The sequence below is a fragment of the Hippopotamus amphibius genome, chromosome 4 (genome assembly GCF_030028045.1).
Source record: "Hippopotamus amphibius kiboko isolate mHipAmp2 chromosome 4, mHipAmp2.hap2, whole genome shotgun sequence".
NCBI lineage: Eukaryota > Metazoa > Chordata > Mammalia > Artiodactyla > Hippopotamidae > Hippopotamus > Hippopotamus amphibius.
In genome coordinates, this window is record NC_080189.1 from 111003727 (window position 1) to 111030400 (window position 26674).

Genomic DNA, 26674 nt, shown 5'->3' on the forward strand with positions numbered 1-26674 from the left:
CTTAATTTCCTTTATGGGAAAATAGACCCCACGCTCGTTTTACGTAGTCAGTCATGCTTGCCTTTAAGTGCAGACCTCTCATCATGTTTTATTTGCTTGGCCTCTGTGTGTGACACATTTCTCCCCTCTGGCAGGCCTACCATGACCCCATGTTAAAGTTGTCTATCATGTCAGAGGAGGAACTCACGCACATATTTGGTGACTTGGACGCTTACATACCCCTGCACGAAGGTAAGATACGCTGCCTAATTGTCACAGGATTCTGAACAGCAAGAACAAGTGATTTTAAATCTGAACTTCTAATTTCGTCCTGAATATTTTTAAAATTATTGAAGTCTAGTTGATATACAGTATTATGTTAGTTTCATGTGGACAACATAGTGATTCTCATTTGTATAGATTACACTCCATTTAAAGTTGTTATAAAACACTGGCTGCGTTCCCTGTGCCGCACCACATATCCCTGTAGCTTCTTTATATTCTACACAGCAGTCTGTGCCTCTTAACCCCCTACCCCTATCTTGCTCCTTCCTGAATTAGTTTTATTGGTATTTCTGCTTCTTTACACTTCAGATTTGTTGGCAAGAATAGGCGAAGCCACCAAGCCTGGAGGGACTGTGGAGCACATCGGTCACATTCTTGTCAGCTGGGTACGTAGTGAGCTGTTGCCCTCAGCCAGGTCTGTACAGATGTGTCAGGCTTGTCATGTGTGGTGAGTGCCACATTGGTTTGATCCAGTTACTGGATTGCAAAATCAGATAAATAAGGCATTAAAACTGAACAAATTTACATAGCTGTAAGAAGGCACTGTCTGTTTTAAAAACTACTTCATGAATGATGCACTTTCGTTTGTTTTAAGAATATGTTCCTCCTTGGACAGAATTCCCAGATTATATAGCATTGATTATCTGTTTTATTCTCTCAGTGAACATTTGAGTGCCTGCCAGATGCCAGGCACTGTTCTAGGAGGGGTAACTGAGGATTCAGTGATGAAAGGCAGTCTCTGCGCTTATAGTCGAGTGAGGGAGCAGTCAGTAAATAAGCAGTCTCAGGCTGGTGAAGACTGTGAGAGAGGAGGGCTCAGGTGTCCTGGGAATGCAGGAGAGCGGCATGCAACTGAGGCTGGGGGAGGAGGTGGCGTGAGTCTCTGTTTGGATTTAGCCACATTAGGGAAATTGAAAAGGGGCATTGTCAGGATGGCCTGAAACACTATCCAACCCCCTTTATCACCTGCAGGAAGATTTTACAGCTTGTTAAAACTTTCAAGAATAGCTGTAAGTTTTGTGTTCTGTATTCACAGTCTTACTAATGGACTAAATTATAACAGGAACGTATTACACTTTGTTTTCTCTTACTACTCTTCAGTTGCCAGGCTTAAATGCCTACAAAGGCTACTGCAGTAACCAGCTGGCAGCCAAAGCTCTTCTTGACCAAAAGAAACAGGATCCAAGAGTCCAAGACTTCCTCCAGCGATGTCTTGAGTCTCCCTTCAGTCGAAAATTAGATCTTTGGAGCTTCCTAGATATTCCTCGAAGCCGCCTCGTCAAATACCCTTTACTGCTGAAGGAAATTCTTAGACACACTCCAAAAGACCACCCGGATGCTCAGCTTCTGGAGGAAGCTGTAAGTCGTCCAATAAGTGACTCGTGTTATTCAAGTTTATGTATTAGCTTGCCTGAGAAAGATACACAGTGATACTCTCACATCTTCTGCATGTTGAATCAGCACAGTGAAGTTTTAGTCAAAAGACTGGCTTCTGATCTGATCTCTTCCATTAGTTAGCTGTGTGACTTTAGGCAAATCACCCAAAGGGACTGACTGAATTACCTGATTTCTAGAGTCCCTTCAAGCTTTAAAGTTTTATTTTAATGTGACATTTTAGTCCTGTAGGAGAACAGGCTAAGTTACTGTGCTGCAAGTGCTCCATTGATTTTTTTGGTAATGTTTAGATATTGATAATGCAAGGAGTCCTCTCTGATATCAACTTGAAGAAAGGTGAATCAGAATGCCAGTATTACATCGACAAGCTGGAGTACCTGGATGAAAAGCAGAAGGACCCTAGAATTGAAGCAAGCAAAGTACTACTTTGCCATGGGGAACTGAAAAATAAAAATGGACACGTAAGTGTGTTTGAACGCTAACATGAAGTGAGCGGTTTCTGCCCTTTCCCACTGCTTCATTTTTTTCCACATGAATCATGAAACAGGTTTGTGAAATGAACTCATCACGCACTGAAAGAAGCTGACTGGGTTTTGTTACCAGCTTTGATAGAGCAAACATTTGGTTTCTGTCATTGCAGAATGACTTAAATGGCTTGGAGAATCAGTAATAATGTATTCTTTAGTTTTGAAGCATAAATCAACTTATTTTGCTAGGGGTTCCTTTCTAAATAAATTACTAGTTTTATGATGTTTAATAGAAAAGCATATCCTTCCGAAAAAATTTTTGAAGAGTTTATAGTAATGGAAGTAGTTTTTAGCTACTACTAAACAAATTTTCGCAGCAAATTAAATGAGAGCAAACTTGTTTTTTAAATCTTAATTACAAAGGTACCTGCAAGAACTAAGTATAAGCCTGGGAAGGTGTTTTTATTTCATTGTGTGCCTTTTCAGAAGCCCAACCTGCACGTTGAGGTTCTTTCTGGAAAGAGTTCATCTTTCATCTCTGATTTCTGTCGTGAGGGCTCATGGTTCTATAAAAGCTTACATTTATGTGGGACAGAACAGAACCAGTAACATCTTTACCAGCTTACAGTTTTCAGTTCTCGCCCTGTTAGAAAATTGTGCTGTACAGTCATTCCTACTGTTTCCAGTCACATTACCAAGACAGTCAGCTCTCTGTGGTGCACCACGCTTGCTCAGCTGCTGCAGAATCTGCTGTTACATGCGGATAAGAAAGCAGTGTATAGTCTCCGATGAGAAAAGCTCTCCAAGGAGAACATGCACAGCTTTAAAATCACCATCTTTATGCAGTCATTCGTAAGGGGATGTTAGTAAATCAATGTGATGAAATTAGATCAAATTAAGTTTTAACAATAGATTTCAACCACTTACAGTCACAAAGTTCTGTGTTTAGGAAGCTTTGTTTCTCGTTTCTCCAGAAACTGTACATTTTCCTGTTTCAAGATATCCTGGTGTTGACTCGGCCTGTTACCCGAAACGAGCGTCACTCCTACCAGGTGTACCGGCAGCCGATCCCAGTCCAGGAGCTGGTCTTGGAAGACCTGCAGGATGGAGACGTGAGGATGGGCGGGTCCTTTCGAGGGGCCTTCAGCAACTCAGATAAAGGTAAAAATACACACTTTAAAATAGCTTCAATAGTCCTAAACTCAAACCCTGAATGATTGTAGGTTTAATCTTTAAGACTTCTGTCCCCACACAAAAAAACTCAACGTGAAATGGGTTCCTTCATCCTATACCTGTTGTGCTCTCTGCCACCAGCACACATATCTAAGAAGTAGCGTCTGGGCACTGTTTAACGTGTCTCCTAATAGATGTGCGTGCTCTAAGTACGAGCACCCGTGTTCACTTTATCCAAAATAAACTTTTTAAGTCTGATTTCTTTTTTTTTATTTTTCTAGCTAGAAACATCTTCCGAGTTCGCTTCCAGGACCCCTCTCCCGGCCAGTCCCACACTCTACAAGCCAATGACGTGTTCCACAAGCAGCAGTGGTTCAATTGTATCCGAACCGCCATCGCCCCTTTCCGGCAGGCCACCAGCCCCTCTGAGCTGCAGGGCTTGCCAGGGCTCCACGAGGAGTGCGGAGAGAACCGCCCCCCCACTGGGCACACCCGGGCCCAGAGACGGGCATCCACAGCGTCCAGCGTGGCTCGGGTCGAAGTCGATGGAGACGCTCCCGCATGTGGCGCACCGGCGCACCCAGCAGCCGATGTGCAGCGTGTGAAAGTACCCCGAGCCCAGGCTGGCCTCCGAGAAGCCAGGGACAAAGCCCAGGCCGGTGGCGAGCGCAGAGAGACGCTGGTGTGAAGGCAGCTCTGCATTGTGCCCAGGGGAGAGACTTTATTTATAACTGTACAGTTGTTCTTTCTTGTCATGTGAGCATGGGAGCCTGGCAGGGTTACTTAATACCAGTCTTCACATTTTCTGTGTTTGTGGTTGGTTTTGGTGGTTGTTCTTTTTTTTATTTTTATTTTTTTTAATGGCAGCTAAAAATACATATACAGGTTACTGTTAAACAACAGGTTTTTTGTTTTTTGTGATTTTTTTTTTTTTTTCTCCTCAGATCGTTTAGAACATGCAAGCCTGGTGTTTTTAATCAAATGAAATGCTTATGAAATGGATTTTCTCCTCATTCTGCATTCATCTTGTGTTTTTAATACCAATTGTGATATTTACAATATTTGCCAAAGTTTAAAATTTTACAAACACTGGGATTTTACCAGTGTTTCTTTGATAAACTTTGCATGCAGAATTTGAAATTTTAAAGTTGGCATCTAAGATCTACTTGGAATATATGTGTAATATTTCAAAATTTACATTGAAACATAAGTACCTTGGAAAACAAAACTTAATAGGTTTTCCATTTTACCAACTGGAATGCTTTTTGTTTTTCACTGCACATTCCTCATTTTTCATTGATTTAACCTGCCGATTATTTAATTTTTTTTTATTGTAAAGTAGTTTTTAGTATTTGCTTTTATTTTTTTACTTTGATACCTTTTCAGATTGGCATGCCTTTAAAGTATGTTTCTTCCTCGATTAAAAATTGTGTGTGCGTGTGTGTGTGTATGTTTAAATCATATTAACTTTACCAGGTGAAATCAAGCCATACTGTTTTTGAGCCAATTAAGAAAATTGCGATTTTTAAAGTGTAGTATTTCAGGGTGGTGAACACACATGAAATGGCTGTCTGTTCTAGACTGCTGAGAGAAAACCACCTTAAGGATTTCACGGAAAGTTAATATTGTCTGAAAAGCAAGAGGGAAGGCAATTGGTAATAAGTTGTTGTGGTTTTTTGGGGGGGTTTTTTGTTATTTTTTTAAAAAAAGAGGGGAAAAGAGTGTAGTTTTGTCTTAAAGTAAAAATGTCTGGTTGTGTCAGACATTTATGAAAGATAATAAAAGCTAAACTTGAGAGTGTGTAGTAAGTTGTAGAAGGCTTGGGGGAAGTGAACAGTATTTGCCTTGGTTTACAGTACTTGCAAATAATGGGTTTGAAAAGAAAAGGAAATGTGTTGAACATTTGACCATATTAGGCCAATTTTGGCAGATTTATTCGAGGGAAAAGAGACTGGTGAATCCTGTACTATGAAATGTTTCTGTTGAAATGAGGTCATAGTCTCTAAGGGGGGAGACTGAAAGCCCTGTGTCATGGCAGATTTGTAATGGTGATCGGTTTAAGTATATGTTGACTATTATGTGATCTATATTTGGCCAGTGGAAATGAAAATTGGAAAAGACTGTATATAGTTACATCCAAATGATTTCTCTGTATAAATGAATTATACAATTAAAACAAAGTCACACACATCATCCTGAAAGGTTTCTTGGCGGGTGGATATTTGGGGACATTTGCCAGAAAGTGTTGCTACAGCAAAGGAGGTGACAGTGAGCCTCACAGATGTTTTAAAAAGTCGTAAATACTTACACCTTTGCAATTCATTGAACAGTAAGAGAAAGAGTCATTTAGATCAAGTGCTTTGAGTCTTATTAAACTATTTAGAACACATTATGATCAGAAATAGAGGTTGAATTGAAGACAGCTGAACATCTGGCCACTTTCTGGATACAATAAAGCTGTTAATTAGCAACGCATCCTCATTAATTTAATTTCAGATTTTAATTTAGTTATCTCGGGTTTCTAACTCTGGAAATTCATAGTCAGTAGTGTAGATTATACCAGTGGTTGTGATCTGAAAAATCAGCAAGATTTCTGATCATTTCTGGAGATGTTATAAGATACAGTCTCTTCCAGAATTACCTTGATCAGCTTCTGAAGTTGTAGCAACAGTGGTAGTTCAAATGTTGCTGATGAAATGATGTTTTACTGAAAACTCTAGCTCCCTTGGGTTCACTCAAGGGAAAAAATAAGACCCAGAAACTGAATAATTGTATAGAATGAACTCTCAGAGATTGCGTCTGTATTTGAGAACATCTGACACTTTAGCCCAGTAGTTCTCAAACCTGTTTGGGCATCAGAGTCACCAGGGATGCTTTGAGGCCGCCTCACCCCTGAGCTCCCCGCCCCCAGTTCCCACACAGGTTTCACTGAGTCAGTATCGGGGTGGGGTGGGGGAGAGGGATAGAGGGCTGATACTTTACATTTGTAAGCACTCCCCCCAGTGATTCTGATACGGTGAGTTCCTTGGGTCAGCACTTAGTAACCACTGATCTAGCCAGTAGCCATTATGTAAATGATATAGAGTAAATACTGACATGTATCTACTAGTGTCTCAGTTTGCCTTTAAACTCTTCAGAGTCTGAGTTCAAGAAAGTCCAGTCTTAATCTTGTGACTCCTTTCCGTGAGTGTGCATAGTTTGCGCAAAGGGTGGTCTCTCTAAACCTAGGGCTCAGTCTAGGATGTGTGCACACGGCGGGGGGCAGCTCGGGCATCTGGGTTAGCTGTCAGCCGGTGGACGCCAGTGTCACTGAATCACCCTTGACAGTATTAAGACTTGCGTTTCCTCGGCTCACCCAGGAAGCGACTCACCACGCATGTGCCGGCCTAGCTCTTCTTTACGTTCAGTGCTTCAGTGAAGATGCAGACCCAGCACAGGGCTTGGTTTTCTGCAGGGTACGTGTGGCTGGAGCTGTGTTACCGAATTCACTACACAACCATCAGCAGATGCCTGGCTAAGGCTCCCATCGGTCAGCCCCAGTGACTGAGAGGCAGACCGAGGCGGGCATCTCTCCAGTGCTCTTCCTCGTCAGAACTCCGGCCTGTCCTTAGAGGGGAAACCGGTGGGTCGGATTGTCTGTTAGGCCTAGAAGTCCTGGGATTCAACGTAGGTGATACTTCAACCTGCAGACCTGGGCTTTTCTTAATCAACCTTAGCGAGTGCCTTTGAGAGAATCACATCCCTTTGTCCGTTGAAGCCAGTTCCCGTGAGAGGAATATCCTAGCAAAGAAAAATCGCCCTCAATCCTGGAGTCTGGAATTTCCTAGATGGGAGGAGTTTGGGGTTTCACCTGCATATGGGAGCAACTCCAGAGCCAGCTGCAAGTCCAAGGACTTCCAAGATAACGGTAGTTTGCTCAGGTCCAGTGGTACGTAATCTTCGCATGACCGCTTTGAGACAGTGGGGGCATCCACTAGGGTGACAAATGTTTACATCCATAGCTTCAACATGATCCTGTAAGAAAAACACCGCTTTTTAAATCCCCTTTGGAGTGTCTCATGAAAGCAACTTACTCCTCTGAAAACTGATCACAGTAGGCCAGCTAATCAACGAAGCAGACGTGCCAGGGTATCGCTGTTTTGTAAGCCCTGTGAATTGGTGGCTCTACCTGTCAGCCAGTAATAAAGACCACCAGATGCAGCACACCTCCTGGTGGGGGTGCCCCTACCACCTACGCCATCTTGCCGAGAAAATCAGCCTGAGTTGCAGCTGCAGGAAATTAAATGAGTTTCTTCAACAAAATGAATTTGGGGACTTCCCTGGTGGTGCAATGGATAAGACTCCATGCTCCCAATGCAGGGGGCCCGGGTTCGATCCCTGGTCAGGGAACTAGATCACATATGCATGCCGCAACTAAGGAGCCAGTGAGCCGCAACTAAAGACTCCACACAACCAAAGGAAAATTGCGTGTATGTATATACATTTTTTTTAATGAAATTGAAAGATGGAGGACTTTATGACTTGAGAGACATGTCAGACCTTTGCAATGTGTGGACTTATATTTGGATACTGAATGGAACAAACTTTTTATTTTTTTTTTCAAATTGTTTTTTTCAAATTGTTTTTAAAGAAGACAATCTGAAATATCCAGGGTTGAGTGGGTATTTAAAGTCCCCAGATCTGGTTCTGCCTTTACGTTTAACAGTGATACTGTGATTGCAGCCCCTTCAGAGGGACACTGAAATGTTTATGGATAAAGTTGTACGAGGTCTGAGATTCCCAGCAGAATTACAGGGCAGCAGCGTGGTTGGGGATAGAAATGAAACCAGAGTGGCCACAAGTTGAGAATTGCTGAGGCAGGACAAGAGATCACGAGAATCCATTACACTCTTTGCGTGTCTTTTTGAAGACGTTTGAAATTTTTCACTAAAAAAGGGAAAGTTAAAAATAGAACTTCAGATTCCAGCATTCTAATGTTTCCAACTCCTCAGTCTCTGAACCCCGAGTCTTCACTTTTCAAAATGAAGGCAGAATGTTTATCAGATGTAGATTTGCTCTCTGCCCTCTCACAGATACATAAGCCTTTTGCCTGAATTTGACACTCATGTCCTCTGTTACAGTCTGGAGACGGGACCAGACTGGTCTGGATTTTGGTTTAATCAGTACAGCCTTTCCTTTCTCCCTCCACCACCATCTGCTCCCTTCACCCACCCTCTTTCCCAGGCTCAGGAAGTCCGCACCCCCCTCCCCGAGCTGAGGCAGTGGGAAAGCAGGTGTGCTTCCGGGTCCCCAGGGAAGCTGCTCCACGCAGCCCAAACCCGAGAGTGTCCAGCGGGGGCAAGTTGGTTCACTGCATCCCTGCCCCTTAAGAGAGGGGACACATCGCAGTCTCTGGTGATGTTTGTGCTGCTGAGTAGCCCAGAAAGAGAGACAAAAATCAGTAGTACCTGCGAAGACTCCAGATCACCTCCCACGGAATTCAGATTTCTCTGCCGCTGCTGCTGGCGGCGTGGGTGGGGGTTTTGTCTCCCTCCCTGTCTGGGCAGGGCCAGGAGAGATGGATCAGCGAAGCTAGGCCTGGAGCCCCACACAGAGCATTTAGTCTGATCCCCTCTTCACCAGCTGAGGCGTCTGAGATCTGGACACATCACGAGACTCACCCAGGATCACCTGTCAGGTGTGTGGCAGAGCTGGGGTCAAAGGCCCGAGCCGGCCTGTGTGCATCCCCCGAAGACGCCACCTCTGCTGCTGGCCCTTGAAGCTCGGGCCAGCCCTCCCGCCTTGGAGGACTCCCGCAGACCTTGAAAATGAGTGTGTCATGAGTAGTGACCACGGCGGAGGTTCGTGCCTGGCGTCTATCAAACAGGCGGCCGGTTCGACCCTGGTCCGTTCACCGCTTCACACAGCTCTGCAGAAACTGGCTTCAGTCCGTTCCCAGGAGCAGACGCTATTCTCAAATCGGAAACCAAAACCCAGAGCCCTTTCCACCCTTGATGCCTGGTACTCCTGGGACCCAGAGGCAGAACGGATACTATGTTCCTTTTATGCAAATACAGGCTCAGAGTCAAAGCATCACCTAGGGCCTCCTAGCCAGCAGGTGACAAACATGGAGCTGGGAACTGGGCTTGGACTCCTGGTCCCATGTTCTCTGCTGTGTTCACGGCTTCTGTCCCAGGAGGTCAGGGGGAGGTGGCAGGAAGTTAAAGCTGGAGCTCTGCTGCCCTGCGGTGGGGGGGCTGGCAGTGTCCCCCGCCCCCACCCAGGTGGCCGCAGGTGCTCTTTCAATGTGAAAGGGAAGAGGTGGCACAGGGCTGGCAGAAGATTGGGGAGTGAAGGGGAATAAAAGATGTGACCCCGTTTCCCTGGTGTAGATAATGGGGAGGGGGCGGGGTGTTGACCCGAGCTCCACACCCCGGGCTGCTGGGCTCTCTGCTTGTGCGGAGCCTCAAGGCGTTCCCAGCCCCCAACCAGGATGCTCCCTCCCCAAAACGGGGAAGCAGAGGCTTAATTGGACGTGGGGTCTCCCTTCTTTCTCCTCAAACACCAGCTTCTCTGGAAGCCTCACACCTCCAGCCCTCAGCCCTCCCCTGAGCTCCAGGCCCATCCCCCCACCCCCGCAGCATCTCCGATGTGCCCACTTGGAAGTCTAACATCTCACACTTGACGTGACCCAAGAGGACCATTGCTTGTCCACCCCTAATGCTCTCCCCCCCAAACCTTCCCCCGTCTCAGTAGATGACACCCCCGTCCATCCACCCCTGATTCCTCTAATTCACTCACATGCCATGACCTCTGCCTGAGTCGCGTCACCTTGACGTCACATCACATTCAGGTACCCACCCAGAGTGAGCTGCAGCGAGCTCTGTCCCTCCACTCCACTCCTCCCCACTCTCAATCCACCCTCCATACACCCCCCCCGCAGAATGGTCTTTCTAAAGAATTCCATCATAAGATATCAAAGCAAAATGTTAGAGCTTTAAAAATAATTTTTTCTGCTGCTAAAATTCATACATTTTCATCATGGAAAATTCAGTAATTCAGGAAAGTATAAAAAAGAAATTGCCTGAAGAGAATGAGAAAAGTCAGACCCCTCAGGCCCCACGGACTGGGAGAAAATATTTGTAAAATACACATCTATCAAAGGACTATTACCCAAAAATATACAAAACAAAACAACAACAAAAAAAACCCCACGAAAACCAAAACAACCCTCTTAAAACTCAACAGTAAGAAAATGAACAAGCTAGTTTAAAAATGACCTCAGTATTGGGAGATTGGGATTGCCTTACATACATTACGAATACAAAAAAAAAAATCAAATTGTACACTTTAAGTACATGCAGTTTATTGTCTGTCAATTATATCTCAATAAAAGTTCTTCAAAAAATAGCAATGAAACCCCCCCCCCCACAAAAAAAATGACCTGAGTCGATGCCTCACCAAAGACACAGCTGGCAAACATATGAAAAGATACTCAGCATCGTATATCAATAGGAAAATGGAAATTAAAACGATGAGACACGCACCTATCAGAATGGCCGAAATTCAGAACACCGATCATGCCATACGCAGCCGAGGAGCAACAGGGCCTCTTCATTCCTTGCAGCGGCAGTTGCATTGGGAGACAGTTTCGGCAGTCTCTAGCCAAACTACAAACCCTACCACACGATCTAGCAACCATGCTTTTCGGCGTTTACCCAAAGAGGTTGAAAACATGTCTACGTGAAAACTTGCAGCGCGGATGCTCTTACAGCAACTTCATTCATGATTGCCAAAAGCTGGAAACAACCGGGACGTCCTGCAGTAGGTGAATGGGTAGATAAACGACAGTGCATCCAGACAGTGGAATATTATTCACCACTAAAATTAGATGCGCTGGCAAGCCACAAATAGGACATGGGGGAAATTTAAAGGCTACAGACTGTATGATTCCAACTATACTGACGTCATGGAAAAGGCAAAACTACGCAGACAGTAAAAAGATGATTGTTACTGAGGGGTTGGTGGAGAGGGAGGGATGCACAGGTGGGGCACAGACACCACTCTGCATGATGCTGTAGTGATGGATACATGTCGTTACACACTGGTCCAAACGCACAGAATAGACGACACCAAGAGTGACCCCTCACGTCAGCTGTGCGCTCTGGCTGATGAGGAGGGGTCCGTGTAAGTTCAGCAGTTGTAACAGACACACTGTGTGGTGGGGGTGTTGCGGGCTGTGTGGGTGTGAGGGAGGAGGGATTCGGGAACTCCACACTTTCCACCAGCCTAGCTGTGAACCTAAAGCTGCTCTAAGAAAATAAAGTCTTGGGACTTCCCCGGTGGCACAGTCGTTAAGAATCTGGCTGCCAGTGCAGAGGACACGAGTTCGATCCCTGCTCCAGAAAGATCCCACGTACTGTGGAGCAACTAAGCCCGTGCACCACAACTACTGAGCCTGCATGCCGCAACTACTGAAGCCCATGCACCTAGAGCCCGTGCTCTGCAACAAGAGAAGCCACCGCAATGAGGAGCCCACATAACACAATGAAGAGTAGCCCCTGCTCCCCACAACTAGGGAAAGCCTGTGTGCAGCAACAAAGACCCAACACAGCCAATAAATAAATAAATTTGTTTTAAAAAAAGGTTGTTGTTGTTTTTTAAGAGAAAGAGAAGAATTACCCAGACCCAATATGCCATTAGGAGCACACACCTTTCAAGGACCGTCTACAGAGATCAAAACTGGAGGAGCAGAGCACACGCTCTACAAACACTGCTGACACGCGCCCAGCGCAATGATTCAGGCTCGTCTGTGCGGGTGTCCGGGCAGTGAGCCCCTGCTCTCAGCCCTGCTTGGGGACACTGTGCACCCAGAGGCCAGGTCTCAGGCTCTGATCCCAGGCCCCACCCGCCCAGGGCAGCAGCGCCTCCAGCTCCTGAAGGGTCAGGATCTAAGGCTGAGCTGGGGTGGACCAGCCGCGGGCACAGGCCCCGGCCTCTTTCCTGTCTCTCTGCGGGGCCTCTCCTCCGTGCTGCGTGAACAGAGGCCGGGCTGCCGCTCAAGCCCCTCCCCGGCACGGCTGGGCCATGGCATCAGGAAGGAGCAGGCTGCGCCCCTCTGGTTGGAGTAACTCTCCCCTCCAGCCACTCAGGCTACAGCTGCCGATGGAACGTGACTTGAGAGCCTGGCACCAGGCCTCCCTCTGCTCCTGGAAGCTGCCCCAGGGCTGGAAAAGAGGCTGTTATCTGACATCGTACATCTTCACCAACCATTAATCATCGAGCCCGAGCTGGTCCGCCTTCACCCTGCCAGGCACCCCTGTGGGCCCGCCCGGGTGCTCTTCATCTCGGGCCATCTCCAGGTGTGAGTTCAGCCCTCAGGCCCTCAGCCAGTCGTCAGAGAAACACATGGAAGTTGTGATGACTAGGGAAGGGAGCGGGGGAAGGAGAAGGGCAGGAGGTACCCCAGGGTCGACTCTGCAGATAGGAGGGAACGAGGCGTAGGGTGGAGCCCTCGCCCCCACTTTCTTCCCACTCCCAGGACAGGAGGGGGGCCCTTTGCACAGGGTCTCTGCCTCAAATGAACGTGTAGCCTAAGACAGCCAGCAGTGAAGCTCGCACAGGACAAAGCTCACAGGCCACAGGGGTAGATGCACAGCGTTGGTGATGTTTCCATAGCATCAAAGGCACATGCATCTTACGGGGCAGCAGAGGTAGCTGGAAACTCAGCACTGCCTTCCCGCGGTCCGGGGACCCGCAGGCCCGAGTCAGGCGTGTTGTCTTAGAGCTACGCGTGCCTCATCCCAGCAGGCAGTGCACTTTCCCAAAACAAAGGAAAATGACACACAGGCATGTAAATACACACTCCCGCACCCCCACCTGAGAGCAACCGGGCAGAGTCCCCGAAACATGAAATGGTGTTTGCCTGCCGGGCAGGGGCGTGACACAATCTTTTCCACAAGAGGAAAGTATTTCTGCAGTCATTCTCTGCTGCTCTGACAGCCAGGTCCTCCCAGGATGGCTCCCCCAAGAACTTTCCAGTGAGTTTCTTTGTTGCTGTAACAGACAGACAAGTGCAGCTGTTGGCATCTGCCTGCTGAACAGAAGCGCCCAAGGATGCGAAATCAGGTTCTGAAATCAGAGCAGTGAAAATGACACCCTGACCTGGCAGTGCCTGGCACCCTGAGCCCTCTCCCCCGCAGCAGCTAGGCTGGCTCCCCGACCTGGGATGCTGTTCCTCCCTCCCTCCCCCTCCCTCCCTCTGCCTGGTAACCTCCTTCTGATCCTGAATCAGGCTCCCCCAAAACGCTCAGACACCAAGCTTTGCAGCAAAGGGAGGGATTACTCACACAGCAGGAAAGGAGATGCGAAAACAAGTTCACATCCGGCTCCCCCCCACCTCCCCCGGAAGGCAAGGGGCCGGGGACTTATGGGATGCAGACTAAAGAAGCAGGGCGGTGGGAGGTGTGGGAAGCCTGGGGAAAGGTGATTAGAAGAAGGTACTGGTACACGATCCTCGTTCTGTGCAGGCGTAACTGAGCTACCGGCCTCTGCACATTCTAAGGTCACCACGTGCACACGTGCGCCAGCCCGGTTGAAGGGTCAGTGGTCCCGTCCAGGCTTAACCAGCTCTGCTCGAACTGGACACAGCTGACTCTCGCTCAGCTGAACTAGACGAAGCGGACTCCAACTCTCTGGAAAACAACCGGAGCAAACACCTTACTGTTCAGGCCCCATGCAGCCTGGAGGACATGCAAGTCTTCTGTAGCAACAGTGAAAACCACCTTGGATGAGTAAAGCAGGTGCGATAGAGTTAACTAATGATTACCCTTGGTTTCGGTCCTTTGGACCCAGCTAGGCCTCACCTGTTCGGGCAGCCGCCTCTGATGCCCCTGTAGACCCGTCCCCCGCTGGGCCCCTGCGCCGCCCCCCCGGGGGTCTGTGGCTGCCCCTGTGACACTTAACACTTTCCAGCATGAGCATCAGCTTCTCTGCTCGCCTGTAAGGTTACTGGTCTTTGCGTCTCACTCACCAGTTCTCCTGACACAGAGAAAGTGCTCGGACGTGTTTCCCGAAGGAACCAGGAAGGCTGAATTATCTCAGCTCTGCCTTAGCAAGAGGCAGTGGGACAGGAAACGAGCTGGTCGAAGACCTCCAGCCCCGTGAGGGCCCCGTGGCCGCCAGGCCTCCGATGAGCCCCTGGCCTGGAATCCAGACCTTCTCCCGCCCCTTACCGCCGTGCATCAGGGCTGGTCTGTGTGACCAAGAGAATAAGACGGACGTGACAGCATGTGACTTTGAAGCCACTTCTGCCTTGCTCGGTCCTGCGGGAAGCCAGACACCACGCTGTGAGGACACTCAAGCTGGCCTGTAGAGAGGCCCCTGGGCGGAGGAACTGAGGCCTCGTGCCCACAGCCAGCACCAGCTTGCCCGCTGCGTCAGGGAGCCATCCGGGGGCTGGGGCGGCAGACCTCATGCGCAAGCCAAGCCTTCAGGTGATGCAGCCTCAGCCGCTGGCTTCTTCACTGCAACCTCATCAAAGATGCTGGGCCAGAACCACTCGCTGATTTGCGTGTTTATTAAGGTCTTGAAGCTGAAGGTAATGGTCAGCTAAATCCCTTGCACCTGTACCTGCCCTCACCCGTTCCTGCCCTCACCTGTTAAGCTCACTTTCACTGCTGCCATGAAAGACTTGCACGCCCTCCACACATCTCAGAGCCCAAGCCATAAGATGTTTGCCCAAGTTGTTTTCCAGGAACTTGGAGTCAGCTGTGTCTGGCTCAAGCTCCAGCCGGATAAGGCTGGGTAGGACCACCCACCCTCCCACGGGGCACGCACACATGTCTGCTAGGTGACCTGTGACATCAGGGGTCCAAAATGCCACCTTCAGAACCTGCTCTTCCATCCTCTGGACAAGTGCCCTGTGGAAAAACCTGCAGCTTTGTTACCACCTGCTCAGAACCACAATGAAGCTCACCTTTTTCTTATTTCCAATCACCTTTCCCCACTCCCCACACCTCAGACCGCGCTGTGTCCTCCCCCATAAATACCCCAGCCCCTCACCTTCAGGGAGGCGGCTGTGGGGGTTGTTCTCCCGTCTCCTCGCCTGGCTACCTCGGGGTAGGCCCTGCCTCGGCGTCCGGCTGCTGCGCAAACTAAACCTGGCTTGGTAACAGTTTTTACAGAATTTATAGCGCAGCGATGGTTAACACGGGCCCTGAAAGCTCGGCTGGGTTGGAGCTGTCATGGGAAGACTCAGGGGCAGCCCGGTGCAAGGGGCTCATGGGTGCCCTGGGGCTTGAATCAAACCAGAGGGAGCAAGTAAGTCAACCCCAGGAAGAGAAAACGAGGCTCGTCTCCTGTGGGCCCCAAACAGGGGAGTAGGTCACAGACATGGACCAGACACAGCCGTGGTCTGAGGCCTCTGCCCTGCAGTCCTGCATCCCACTGGACAAGGCCGAGAAGCTGACCTTGAACTCCCCGGTCTTACTCAATCTCTGGACTTTGCAGTGGAGGACAGACTTGTCCATGGAGTTGCCCCGTTCCTGTGGCTCCAGCAGGGCTACTCGGGGCTGCACCGCCCCACGGACCGGCTTGGAGGCTGACGGACTCCCTCACCCCCGCCTCGAGGACAGGACAGTAGTCGCTCCCCCAGTGGCCTGACCCTCATACTTCTGGTGGCGTGTGCATCTCACTGAAGAGGCAACTCAACGTCCAGGCCGCGCAGTGTTGCTATCCCCCCCAGGTTTTACCTGGTGTCCCCAGGGGACCCCTAAACTCAACTACACACCTTCCCACCCATCCCCAGGCCTGTGCAGGACTCTTGCCACCTGGTCCTTGGAGAGGTCCTTTCTCCAGTCTCCGGAGAGACCTCTTCCTCAAAACCAGGGCTGTCTCCCAGCTTCTGCAGCCACGTCTCCATTCTGCTGGGAGGCCCAGCAGGAGAATGAGATGCAGAGAAGGGCTTGCAGGGCGATCTCAGGAAGGCTCTCTCCCTCTGCACCTCCACACCACACTTCTATCTAGACTCCTGTGGACACTAGAAGCTTCCAGCAGTGACTTGGCCAAGCCCATTGCCTCAGAGTTTGGGCGGCTTTACCAGATGACCTGCCTGCTATCACCTATTCATTCATATTGAGAATGTCTGGATGTCTTCCTAACTCCCTCCTGGAGTTATTGAACCGGACCTTCATTCTCTGACTCCCCTGGACCCGAAGAACAGCTCTCTCTTCTCTCCTCACTTCAGGCCAGTCACCCAGCCCCCGCTTCTCTGCCTCCCTTCAGGTTGGATGGAAGCCCACATGTCACGAGGCAGAAAGTGGTCTTCTCCATGAGCGAAAACAGACATCTTGAGACCTCAGGGAGTTTTTGAAAACCTTTGAAATGAATCAGAAGTTTTGGAAGCTGAATCTTTAAAAGGTCCCCGGTGGCTGCGGCCAGATTTCAGCCCCTGGCTCGAGTCCCAAGCTTGAGAAAGGGGCAGGAGGTACCTGTGCTGTGTCCCCTCCCCAGGGGGAGAGCTGAGGTGGGCAGGCCGCCTGCACCTGCAGTAGGGCAAGGCCGCAGGCTCCTCTGCCCCTGCCTGCGCCTGCCCCGGGAGAGTTCTCTCCTGCATCCCTCACTGTCTCCATCCTCTGTCCTGCTCACTCTTCAGGGCACTCACACCCCATCCCCATCACCCCATCTTTCCCTCTTGGGACTCGGGTCAAGCCCATCCCTTCCGTGGTCTCTGCCCATCTTCAGTATGATGGAAGGTTTGAGGCACATCTGTGTCTCCAAAGGCCCAGTCACTTAGAGCCACTGTCACAATTCTGCTTTTTTTTTTTTGGTACCATTCTCTACTTGCTATTCTTTAATTGATGCATTCTGCCTTTAGTAAATGTATTTAAAAGACGGTGATTATAAGTGGAAAACCAGCTTCCCTCGCTACAAATAGAAGGAAACAGTAACAATCAGCATCCTGAAAACAACAACACAAGTAAGTCCTGCTGGAGACACTGCTGCCTCCAGAGGGAGGTCAGCTCTCTCCTTTGTTACCTTTGCCGGGTGAAGTCCTAAAATCAACTCGGATACTGCCAGCCCGAAGCTTTGGTCAACCATGGGCTCCCTTTCAGATCTACCAGTTTTTCTTTGTCCTCTCTCTTTCCCCCATAATAATCACAACATACACATAAATACAACCCTCTGGTCTAAAAGCGCATGCTGAAAAGGCTTTTTTTTTTTTTTTTTTTTGCCAGCACCAGCCCTCTGAGCAAGACACCAGCATTGTCTGGGGAGCGATAGCCAAAACGGGCTGTGTTTCCAACATCCCTGCCCGCGGGCCCTGACAGATACCGCGGTGGTTCCTGCCAGGAAATCCCCTGTGCCTCATGGAAAACCCAGAGGAGGAAGCGGAGCCCTGTGGACCATTCAGGCTCCACCCAAAGTTGTAGGAGTAAAACAAGCCCGTCAACTCGGGCCCGGGTCCAGAAGCCCATGGGCTCTGCACCCCCTTGCAGGGACCCGGGAGCCTGTGACAAGACACACGCACCACCAAGGCCTCTGTGCCGTGTTCTGCCAGGCCCGCAGTGTTTGGAGTCTAATGACCACTTGATAAAGTCTGCAGGGGAAGAGCAGATGCTACCTCTGTTTTGCAAGTGAGAAAACCAGGGCCAAGAGCTCTGCCCAAGATCGAACAAGGTCAGGCCGAGGTCAGCTTCACTCCCTCCCTCCCCCGGTGGGCATGAGTAAGGCCTCACCAGATGTATTGCCCGTCCTTCCAGAACGGCAAGGCCGCTGGTGAGGTGGGCCTGAGCAGCTGCAGGGGGAGACCCTGGGTCGGCATCTGCCCTGGTGCCTCCAGGCCCCCCCACCCAGTCTTCCCTGGGCCTCCTTTCCTGCTGATGGGGTGCCCTATCCTGCCTTCTCTCCCCTCAAGGACCAGACCCCCATTCTGCCCTGGGCCCCAGGGAACAGCTGGGCCCCAGTTACAGGGTTGGGTCCTCACATCAAAGACCACCCGCCACCCACCCCTCCAGCCCGGGGCGAATGGGGCTTGGCCTCAGGGGTGGGGGGTGGGTGAAGGCCCCAAGGACTTGCGTGGGGGTCTTCCACTGTGCTCTCCCCCAGCCCTTCTCCAAGACCAGGGGGAATAGGGAGAACTTGCCCATCTTCCTTTCCAGCGGCAGGCAGAGCGAGGCCCAGGACAGAACCCGCGTCCAGCCAGACCCCGGGCTCTCACTCCCAAGGCCTGGCGCGTGGCTGCCCCGTGGCCTGGGGGGGCCTCTGTCCTCCTGCCCACGCTGGCCTCGCAGTGCAGGGTCTTCCAGAACCTGGCATCTGACACCTCCCAACTCTTCTCCTACCCAGGACCCCTGTAATTCCCCAAATGGTGTTTTCGCCAAGCAAACCACCATTGCTGCAGCATCTGTTCTCCAGATGTGATCAAGAATGGGTGATCTGCCCAGAGGCTCAGGCAGTGGGAGAACCTCACCGGCTCAGCTGGGCGCCGCCCTCAGGAGCCTGGGGGCTCCTTCCTTGCTGTGCATTTGTGAGCGACTGCCAGACACTTCTTACCCACTCGCGTTGGTCTCCTGTGGCTGCTGGAACACATGACCACACACCTGGTGGCTCCGCCTTCACAGCTCTGGAGGCCAGACTCTGCGAGCAGGCGGGGGGGGGGGGGGGGGTCCCCGGCCAGAGGCTCCGGGGGGGGAGGTGGGGGTCTCCTCCTCGCCTCTCTGGGTGCAGGTGGCCGTCAGTCAGCATCCTCGGCGCACCTGGCTTGTAGAAGCACCCCTCCTGTCTCTGCCTCCGTTTCACATGGGCTTCTGTCCCCCCGTTGTCTGGGCTCTGTTTCTCAGAGAAAACGTCATACGTCATTAGAATAAAACATGAATCTGGGGGGACTCAAACATGCAGCCCGTAACACTCAGTATTTCCAATAAAACAAGGATCTTTAGATCCACCTTAGGAAACCATCCCCGAACTAGACACCTGCTGAAACTCAGAAACGGTGGGAACAGAAGCGTCTAGCCAGCCCAGGCCCTTCGGGATGGGTGTCTCCTCCCCAAATGTCTCCCAAGCACCTGCGGGATCGCCTCTGTCCCTGTCCCCCGAGGCAGCCCCAGACTCCTCGGGGGGCCCTGCGGTCCGGGAGTGCTGCCCTGTGGAGCCTCGGTCCAGGCCCTGGGGGCAGAGCAGGTGGGGGGCTGCAGGTCACCTAGCGCAGCCCCGTCTGTTCCCAAAGCAGCTCGGACTGGACTTGGGCGACAGCAGCCTCCCCGTGTGGGCTGCGGAGCCTGTGCCCGCCGCCGCGATTCTCCCCAGTGCCTTGCCCCCCGCCCGGTGGGGCAGAGGAGGCCCAGGCCCCGGAGCACAGGGTGGAGCTCTGGATTCAGGGCAGGGAAGCAATTCGTATCCTTCTCGGCGTCTCAACCTTGGCCACACAAGCACCTGGGAGCGTGAAGCAGGGGGCCAAGCCTGCGGCCCCCGGACCCATGGGGGAGCGGTTCAGGACATCAGGGTGCCTGAGACCAACCGGGGGTCGGGACATCAGTGGGGGTTGCCCACACACGGCCTTTTTCAAAAGCTCTCCAGGTGCTTTAGGTGACAGCCAGGACTGAGAATCAGGCTCAGAGCAAAGGCTCGGGCTGGGACGGCAGAGGTGACGCGGGAAGCTGCTGCCAGGGCCCTGGGGCGAGGGCGTCTGAGTGGGAAAGAGACCCGAGCGCCCGCGATAGCGAACAGCTGCGGTGAGCAAGAAGGAGCTTGCAGAGGCGCTCCGGCCCTCTCCCAGGTCACGGCGACTCCAGAGCGGGGCCCGGGGGGGTTGGTGAAGTCACCTGCGCCGGGCAATGCTGGGAAGGGTGGGGGAAGGCAGGCCCTGGTTCACGGGTGCCGGGCTGCACCCTCTGGAGTGTGGCCACCCAGCAGGGTCCCCGTGCAGGAAGGGTAAGGCAGCCGTACTCATGACCCCCAAACTCAGAACTTGGATGGGCTGACAGAGGAAACGGGCTGAATAATTTATCTAGGCTGTTCCTGAGAACCTGGGGCATAGCCTGTGTCTATCGAGAACCTGCTCTCCAAGACTTTTTTTTTTTTTTCAGGAAAGGGGGTGTATTGTGAAGAGAGAAGCATTGATCTGAAATCTTAACTGGTCCAAGTGGCCTGACGTCTCAATCGTTGTCTGTCCTACAGCTGGAATCTCCTATTTCCCTCTCACACTGAGAGGGAAAGAACTTGTGATGGTTAATCTTAAGTGTCTGCTTGGCTGGGCTAAGCGATGCCCAGAGAGCTGGGGAAACAGTGTTTCTGTGCGTGTCCAGAAGCCACGAGCATGTGTCCTAGTTCAGCAGACTTCCCTCCCCATTGCAAGTGGGCGTCATCGAAGCCTCTGAGGGTCCAAGCAGAACAAGAAGGCAGAGGAAGGGCACGTTCACTCCCCGTTCTGAGCTGAGACGTCCGCCTTCTCCTGCCCTCGGACACGGGTCTGGCTTGAGCCTTCAGACTGAGATCGGGATTCACTCCGTCAGCCCCCGATGCTCTGCCTTCGGTTTGGACTGAACTACGCACCCCCACTCTCCTGGGTTTCCACCCTCAGGGGGCAGGTCCTGGGGCTTCTCCGCCTCCGTAATGCAGGAGCCGGTTCCCATCACAAACCTCCTCTCGTGTCTCTACAGACCCTACTGGTTCTGTTTCTCCAGAAAACCCGAATACAGGACAGCTGGGATGTTATGATCACACGCAGGCTGTCTTCAGGGTTCTTAGCAGCCAGGGTGTACGGCCCCCTCTCCCTCCAGCCGCACATCTTCCCATTGAGTGCGATGAGTGTGGAGTGTGAAGTTGCAGAGTTTCCTTTTCAACCTGTTGGCACCACGGGAGCCACCTCCTCCGGGCAGAGGCCATGCCCTGTGGGGGAGGGAGCCAGGGAGCCCACCCGATCCCCCCCAGCTTCTAGTGCAGGTGGTGGGAGGGTTCATACTACATCAGCCCCACTCCGGAACCCCACACGCCCTGCCCTCAAGGAGTTGACAACCTAGGGTAAGAGTGGATGAGTTTTGTTGTATCGCGTGGGGTCCTGAGGAAGGAGACTTGGCCTTTTTCACAAGGAAGTACGATATGAAATGCACCTTGATGAGAATCGTACTAAGAGGGAGAGGTTTAGTCATTCACTCCAAGGGTATGCATTAGGGATCCACTACATGCTTGGTCTTATTCTGGAAGGCTGCCTGGAGGAGGAGGCATTTGATGTGGACCTTAAAAGAGGACCTTAGAAGGCCTATCAAGAATAGATATAAATGAGGACTTAAAAGATCCAGGGGCAATTCAGTGAAGAAAATGTATTATTTAGCACATGGAATTTGAAACATTTGTTTTGACCAGAAGTAGCATAATTCATTAAAATTAATACCTCGAAGGATGTAGGGGAATTTTGGCTTTAGTTGAGATGAGTTTTGTTTTCACCAGAATGGTTTCACCCCAACAGGTTCCCATAGATGTATCAGTTCAGTTCTGCTCAGCCAAATGTCAGTTTTGTGTGTGATTCACATTTTCAGACACCGGGCATTTACCAAATACTTAAAACTCATGCAAAATATCCCTTTAATGGGATAGGCCCGTAACTTCAAGAAGACAGTCCAGCCAGTTAACAAATGTGTGAATTGAAAGAGATACCAAAGCAGCAGTCTCTGTTGAAAATCTATTAGAAGAGAGAAACCTGCCCCATCTATAATTCTTACATCTCTGATGTCAAGAGTTTAACTACTCCACCTTGAAACAAATCAGTTCCGCTTCCCCGAAATCAGACCCAACAAGGTACTAAAAAAATAAAAATAGAGAGAGAGACCATTCATTTCTGTCAGTTTCAGGTTTGAGGTTTAGGTGAACTGACAGCAACTAACACAACTGCCAAGCTACAATCCAACTGAAAACTAAAATATCAAACTGAACAAAGAACTGCAGAGAAATATTCAACAACTGCTGAGAACATCTTATCTGATGTGAATCTCTGCAATCCTTATAAAGTGTCTTTAGAAATAATTTTTTGGTAAGTTGGGAAATACCAGCAAGTTGACCATTTGCAGAATGAGTCTTGGCAAGTGGATTTTCAGAGAAGTGGCTTCCAGAGGCCCCAGCTTCCCAGTGTGACCTGGACCCAGGACCTCCTAGCTCGCTCTCCAGCTCTTCTCAGGGTCTAGAGTGGGCGGGGCAGCTTCAGGACTGGGAGTGGGGGCGGCAGGTAACCTGGGCTGCCCCCTCCAAAGTCATCCAGGCCCCCTGGAGCCAACTTGAAGCTGTTTCTGTGCCTCCCAAGGTGTCAGGTGTAAGGAGAAAGGCACTAAAACACAGGCCCGCAGCTTCAAGAAGACGGTCCAGCCTTGGTCCCTCCCAGCCCTCCCAGCAGACCCCTCCCCAGGGCTACTTCCTAGAGGGGAGGAACCCTCCCCCCTGGCAAGCAGCTGTGCTGGTAGAGCCCTGAAGTCCATCCAGGCGCTTGTCTCATCCAAGCCCTGAAGTAAGTCACTTCCTCTCCCAGACCCACAGATTCCCTGTCTGTTCCCCAAAGTAGTAGCTGAAGAGACGTTTCTGCGGCTTTCTTCTTGCCATGTGGCCCCATTAGGCCCTTTTCGGCAACAGCTCAGCAGGGATGAGACTCAAGGGTCCCACCTCTCACGCCGGGTGACCCCCACCTCCCTAGGCTGCCAGAGGCTTCACCTCTCTCCTCCAAGTTCTAACCGTCCATGAACTGCTTGCATTTTTCTCAGTAGAGCGTGTTTTACACACGCGAGAAGATGGAGGATACAGTACATCCGGGTATCAGCATCCCAGCACCAGGCAGCCTCGGAAACAAAGCCCTGGGGCATCACTCAAGGGCCTCTCCTGCCACCCGGATCCCTCCTGATCCCCCAGAGGAAACACCAGCCCTGAACTTGGAGTTTACAGTTTCCAGGTGTGTGCCTCATACTTCTACTAAGTCAGAAACATAGTTTTTCTTAAGGAAAGAAAATCAGTTTTATGCTCCACAGATTGGAGCCGTCAGTTTCAGAATCTAGGGCCTCACAGGACAGTAAAATGCCAAAATTAACATGGGATTCCCCACATTTCAGAGGAAGTACATGAAAGGGGGAAAAAAAGCACTATCTGCTATCAGAGTCACTTCATTAAAGAAAGGACATTTAACCCAAGCTATAGAAAGAGCATATTCTCAGACTTTTAAAAACTGAGTACATTTAAGTTCTTCAAAACGTCTTTATTTTTCTCGTTTGCACACAGAGCCTAGAGCGCTGCATCCTGGGCCAGCCTGGCATTTAGGAATCTCTCATTTAGAAACTGACTTCTGTGACCTGCGGCCCTAAGAGGATGGGGGCTTTCTGGGGGGAGGGACTGCCCCCATCCTGGACAGGCGCGTGTGGCTGCCATCCCGCCCCCTTCAGATCGCAGCCTCTGCCCCAGTTCCTTATCTCGCATCTTCTCTCCACCAGCTGCCACGCCCCTCCCGCCCTCCACCCTCAGGGACAGGAGCGCCGCCTCTCTTCTCTGCCTCCGCCACCCTCCAACCCAGGCCTGAGGAGGGGACTGTGGCCAGACCCTGAGGACAGGGCTAGGACGGTGAGGGCAGCCGTGTGTGAGGTCACGGGAGACGGAGTGACCCGCTGAAAATGTCCCTCAAAAAACAACGTCATCGATGCTGCAGCCACACCTGGGTGGCCTGGCCCCGCCCCACCGCACGGGGACAGTGCTGTCACTCACCCACCCAAGGGGCAGAATGAGGGACAGTAAAGGGCCCGGCAGGTGTTTTGCAACAATTCCCCCAGGTAAGTGGGCTCTGCCTCTCCCCACCCTGCGCTGAGAACCTTTGCCTTGGCTCTGGCTAGGGTAGGTTTGTGGTGGTGCTGGTGTTTTTTTCGGCCGTGCTGTGTGGCTTCAGGATCTCAGTTCCCCGACCAGAGATCGAACCCACGCCCTCGGGCATGAAAGCGCAGAGTCCTAACCGCTGGACCACCAGGGAAGTCCCTGGTTAGGATAGTTTTTAAAAACCACATGGCAACACCACAGAAACCCAAGTTCAAATGGTGCCTCTGCTTGACAGCAGGGGGGAGAGGGGGTACGCTGCAGGCAGACCCTCGGCTCCCATCTCCATCTTCTGGACTCTCCCCAGCTCCTCCTCCGTTAGGCACACACGCAGCCTGGGAGCCGCTTCAGAGCCCCCACCCACAGAGGGTCCCTGAGGGGCTGCAGCCGAGGAGTCTGGGGGGGCACCTTCCTCCCTGAGCCATGTGCTCCTGGAGCTGACTGGGAAACGCCCCCCTCCCTTCTTCCATCACCGCACCTCTGGTCCTTCCCACTTCTCGACTGTCCTGCTCTCCTTCCGCTGAGGCAGGGCCAGTCCTGCAAGCCCCCACCTTTGCTCTAGAAGATCCCGTATCTCAGACACAGGACACACACACACACACACACACACACACACAAACACACACACACACTTTTTTCTTTCAACCTGAGCCTGAAGAACAGCTGGCTACATGCAAAGGATGCTAAATTTCGTTTGTGGTGTAGGCGTGTCCCAGCCCTGGGTCCAGGCTCCAGCCTCGGGTCCTGACCAGGAGCTCGGGCAGACCCTCGAGTCCCCTCTGTCCCCCTCCCACGCCGCAGTGCTCCCCAGCCTCCTGGTCCACGGGCATCAGAGGGGGGTCTGACGCCCCACATTCAAGCACAGTGCTCACCACCTCAGAGCTCACATCCCTTTTATTCCAACCACCACATCACTCTGGGGCTCCTCACAGCACCCCTGAGACGTAGGGAGCACCCCATCTCACAAGCACGCGAGGTCTCACCGGGCCGACCCCAGGCCCGGAAGAGGCCAGGCGTCTCCACGGGGAGGCACCTCCCACCCACCACCACGGAAGCAGGGCCCGACCAGGCAGCAGGACCAGAGTCAGGCAGAGGGGGAGGCGGGGTGGGGGGGCCTCACTTCTGGGTGAAGATGTGCACGAATTCCTGGTAGTTCACCCGCCCGTCCTGGTCCACGTCGGCCTCCTGGATCATGACTTCTAGCTCCTCCTGAGACGTCTTCTCCCCCAGCTGGCCCATGGCCTGCTTCAGCTCATCCACGCTGATGTGGCCATCGCCGTCCAGGTCGAAGGCGCGGAAGGCTTCCCGGAGCTCATCCTCTCTGACCCAGGCCTGCGTCCCCTTGGCCATCACTGCCAGGAACTCCTGGAAGCTGATGATGCCGTCGCTGTCCGTGTCCACCTGATCAAAGATCATCCTCAGCTTGGCCTCCGACATCTTCTGCCCCAGCTCCCGCATCACAGCACCCAGCTCCTCGATGCTGATGGTGCCGCTCCCGTCCTTGTCGAAGCTATCGAAGACCTTCTTGAACTCGGCCACCTGCTCTTTGGACAGCTGCTCAGCCATGTCACTCACAACTGCGCACGGGGCTTCCTTCCAAGCTCGCTGCCAACCTGCCCAAGGGGCTCACGTCAGAGCTGGGACAAGCAGGCAGGACCACGACTGCGTGTGTCTGAGGACAGAGCTCCAGCGGCAGCCTTGCCATGGGATGGGAACCCCCTCCTTTTCTGCAAACCCGAGCAAGGGGAGGAGGAAGACTCCCCACCCACCCACCCCACGTCCTGGGGCGAAATCCTCCTCCCAGGGAGGGACAGCCTGGCCGCAGATGAGAAACACAGGAACTGGAGCAGCTGGTCCGCCCAGGAGAGGCTGCAGGGAAGCAGCGCATCCCAGCCTCACCCGCCCGACAGCCGAGCGTGGCACCCCGAGGCTTTTGCCCACGTGACTTTCCCAGGGACCCCGGCCAAGCTGGGGAGGGGACTCAAGAGGGCTTCCCCAATTTTAGAGATGGGGCTGGGAAGAGGAGGGGAGCCTCCCTCAGAGGACACGGCAGGCCCCGGAGGACAGGGGTTGCTGTGTCCAGCATTCCTGTCCTCTCTCGGGGCTGCTGTGCAGCTCTCGTTCCACAGGGCAGGGCTGGTGGAGGGCCGGGGGCGGTAGAATTGAGTGGCATTCTGCTAGGATGGCACTGTGAGCATCTCCACTCTCCAGTCCAGGGTGGACGGCAGATCCTTAGGTGGGGATGCAGCCACCTGCCTTCAAGAAAGCAGGGAGCCGGTTGCATTCAGAACCTGGTGCACAGGTGATGCTGAGCCCTGTTTATTAAGTGAACGTTCGAAGTGTGATTTCAGAGGTGAGAGAAAGCCTCTCTGTCCCTGCAGAATACTGCTCCTCTAGCTAATCCCATTCTACCAAGTCCAGGGTTCTCTACAGAGACACCGGGAAGGAGGGGACCCTTCACTTACAATCCCAGAGGGGTCCTGCCTGACGGCACTGGGCCAGAGCAGGCAGCCCCAGAAGATGCCAGGGGGCAGGAGGATGTAGGAAGAGGTGGCTGGAGCTGT

General features: G+C 51.9%; 2 protein-coding genes across 4 annotated transcripts in view; one reads left to right on the forward strand and one right to left on the reverse strand.

Moving 5' to 3' along the window:
- NET1 (neuroepithelial cell transforming 1) overlaps positions 1-5492 on the forward strand; it is a 46239-nt gene extending 40747 nt beyond the window's left edge. For 2 of the 3 annotated variants that reach the window (XM_057732036.1, XM_057732037.1), the window contains 6 exons: positions 135-231; positions 574-650; positions 1366-1623; positions 1950-2120; positions 3101-3287; positions 3581-5492. In XM_057732036.1, coding sequence (XP_057588019.1) covers positions 135-231; positions 574-650; positions 1366-1623; positions 1950-2120; positions 3101-3287; positions 3581-3987 — 1197 coding nt within the window. In that variant the 3' untranslated portion in view covers positions 3988-5492. The remainder of the gene's footprint in view (positions 1-134; positions 232-573; positions 651-1365; positions 1624-1949; positions 2121-3100; positions 3288-3580) is intronic. The other variant, XM_057732038.1, reaches the window with a different exon arrangement.
- Positions 5493-24986: 19494 nt separating this feature from the next.
- LOC130851635 (calmodulin-like) lies at positions 24987-25841 on the reverse strand. Its single transcript, XM_057732208.1, has one exon. It carries the CDS (start codon positions 25674-25676, stop codon positions 25227-25229), a length of 450 nt encoding a protein of 149 aa, XP_057588191.1. The 5' UTR covers positions 25677-25841; the 3' UTR covers positions 24987-25226.
- Positions 25842-26674: the final 833 nt, after the last annotated feature.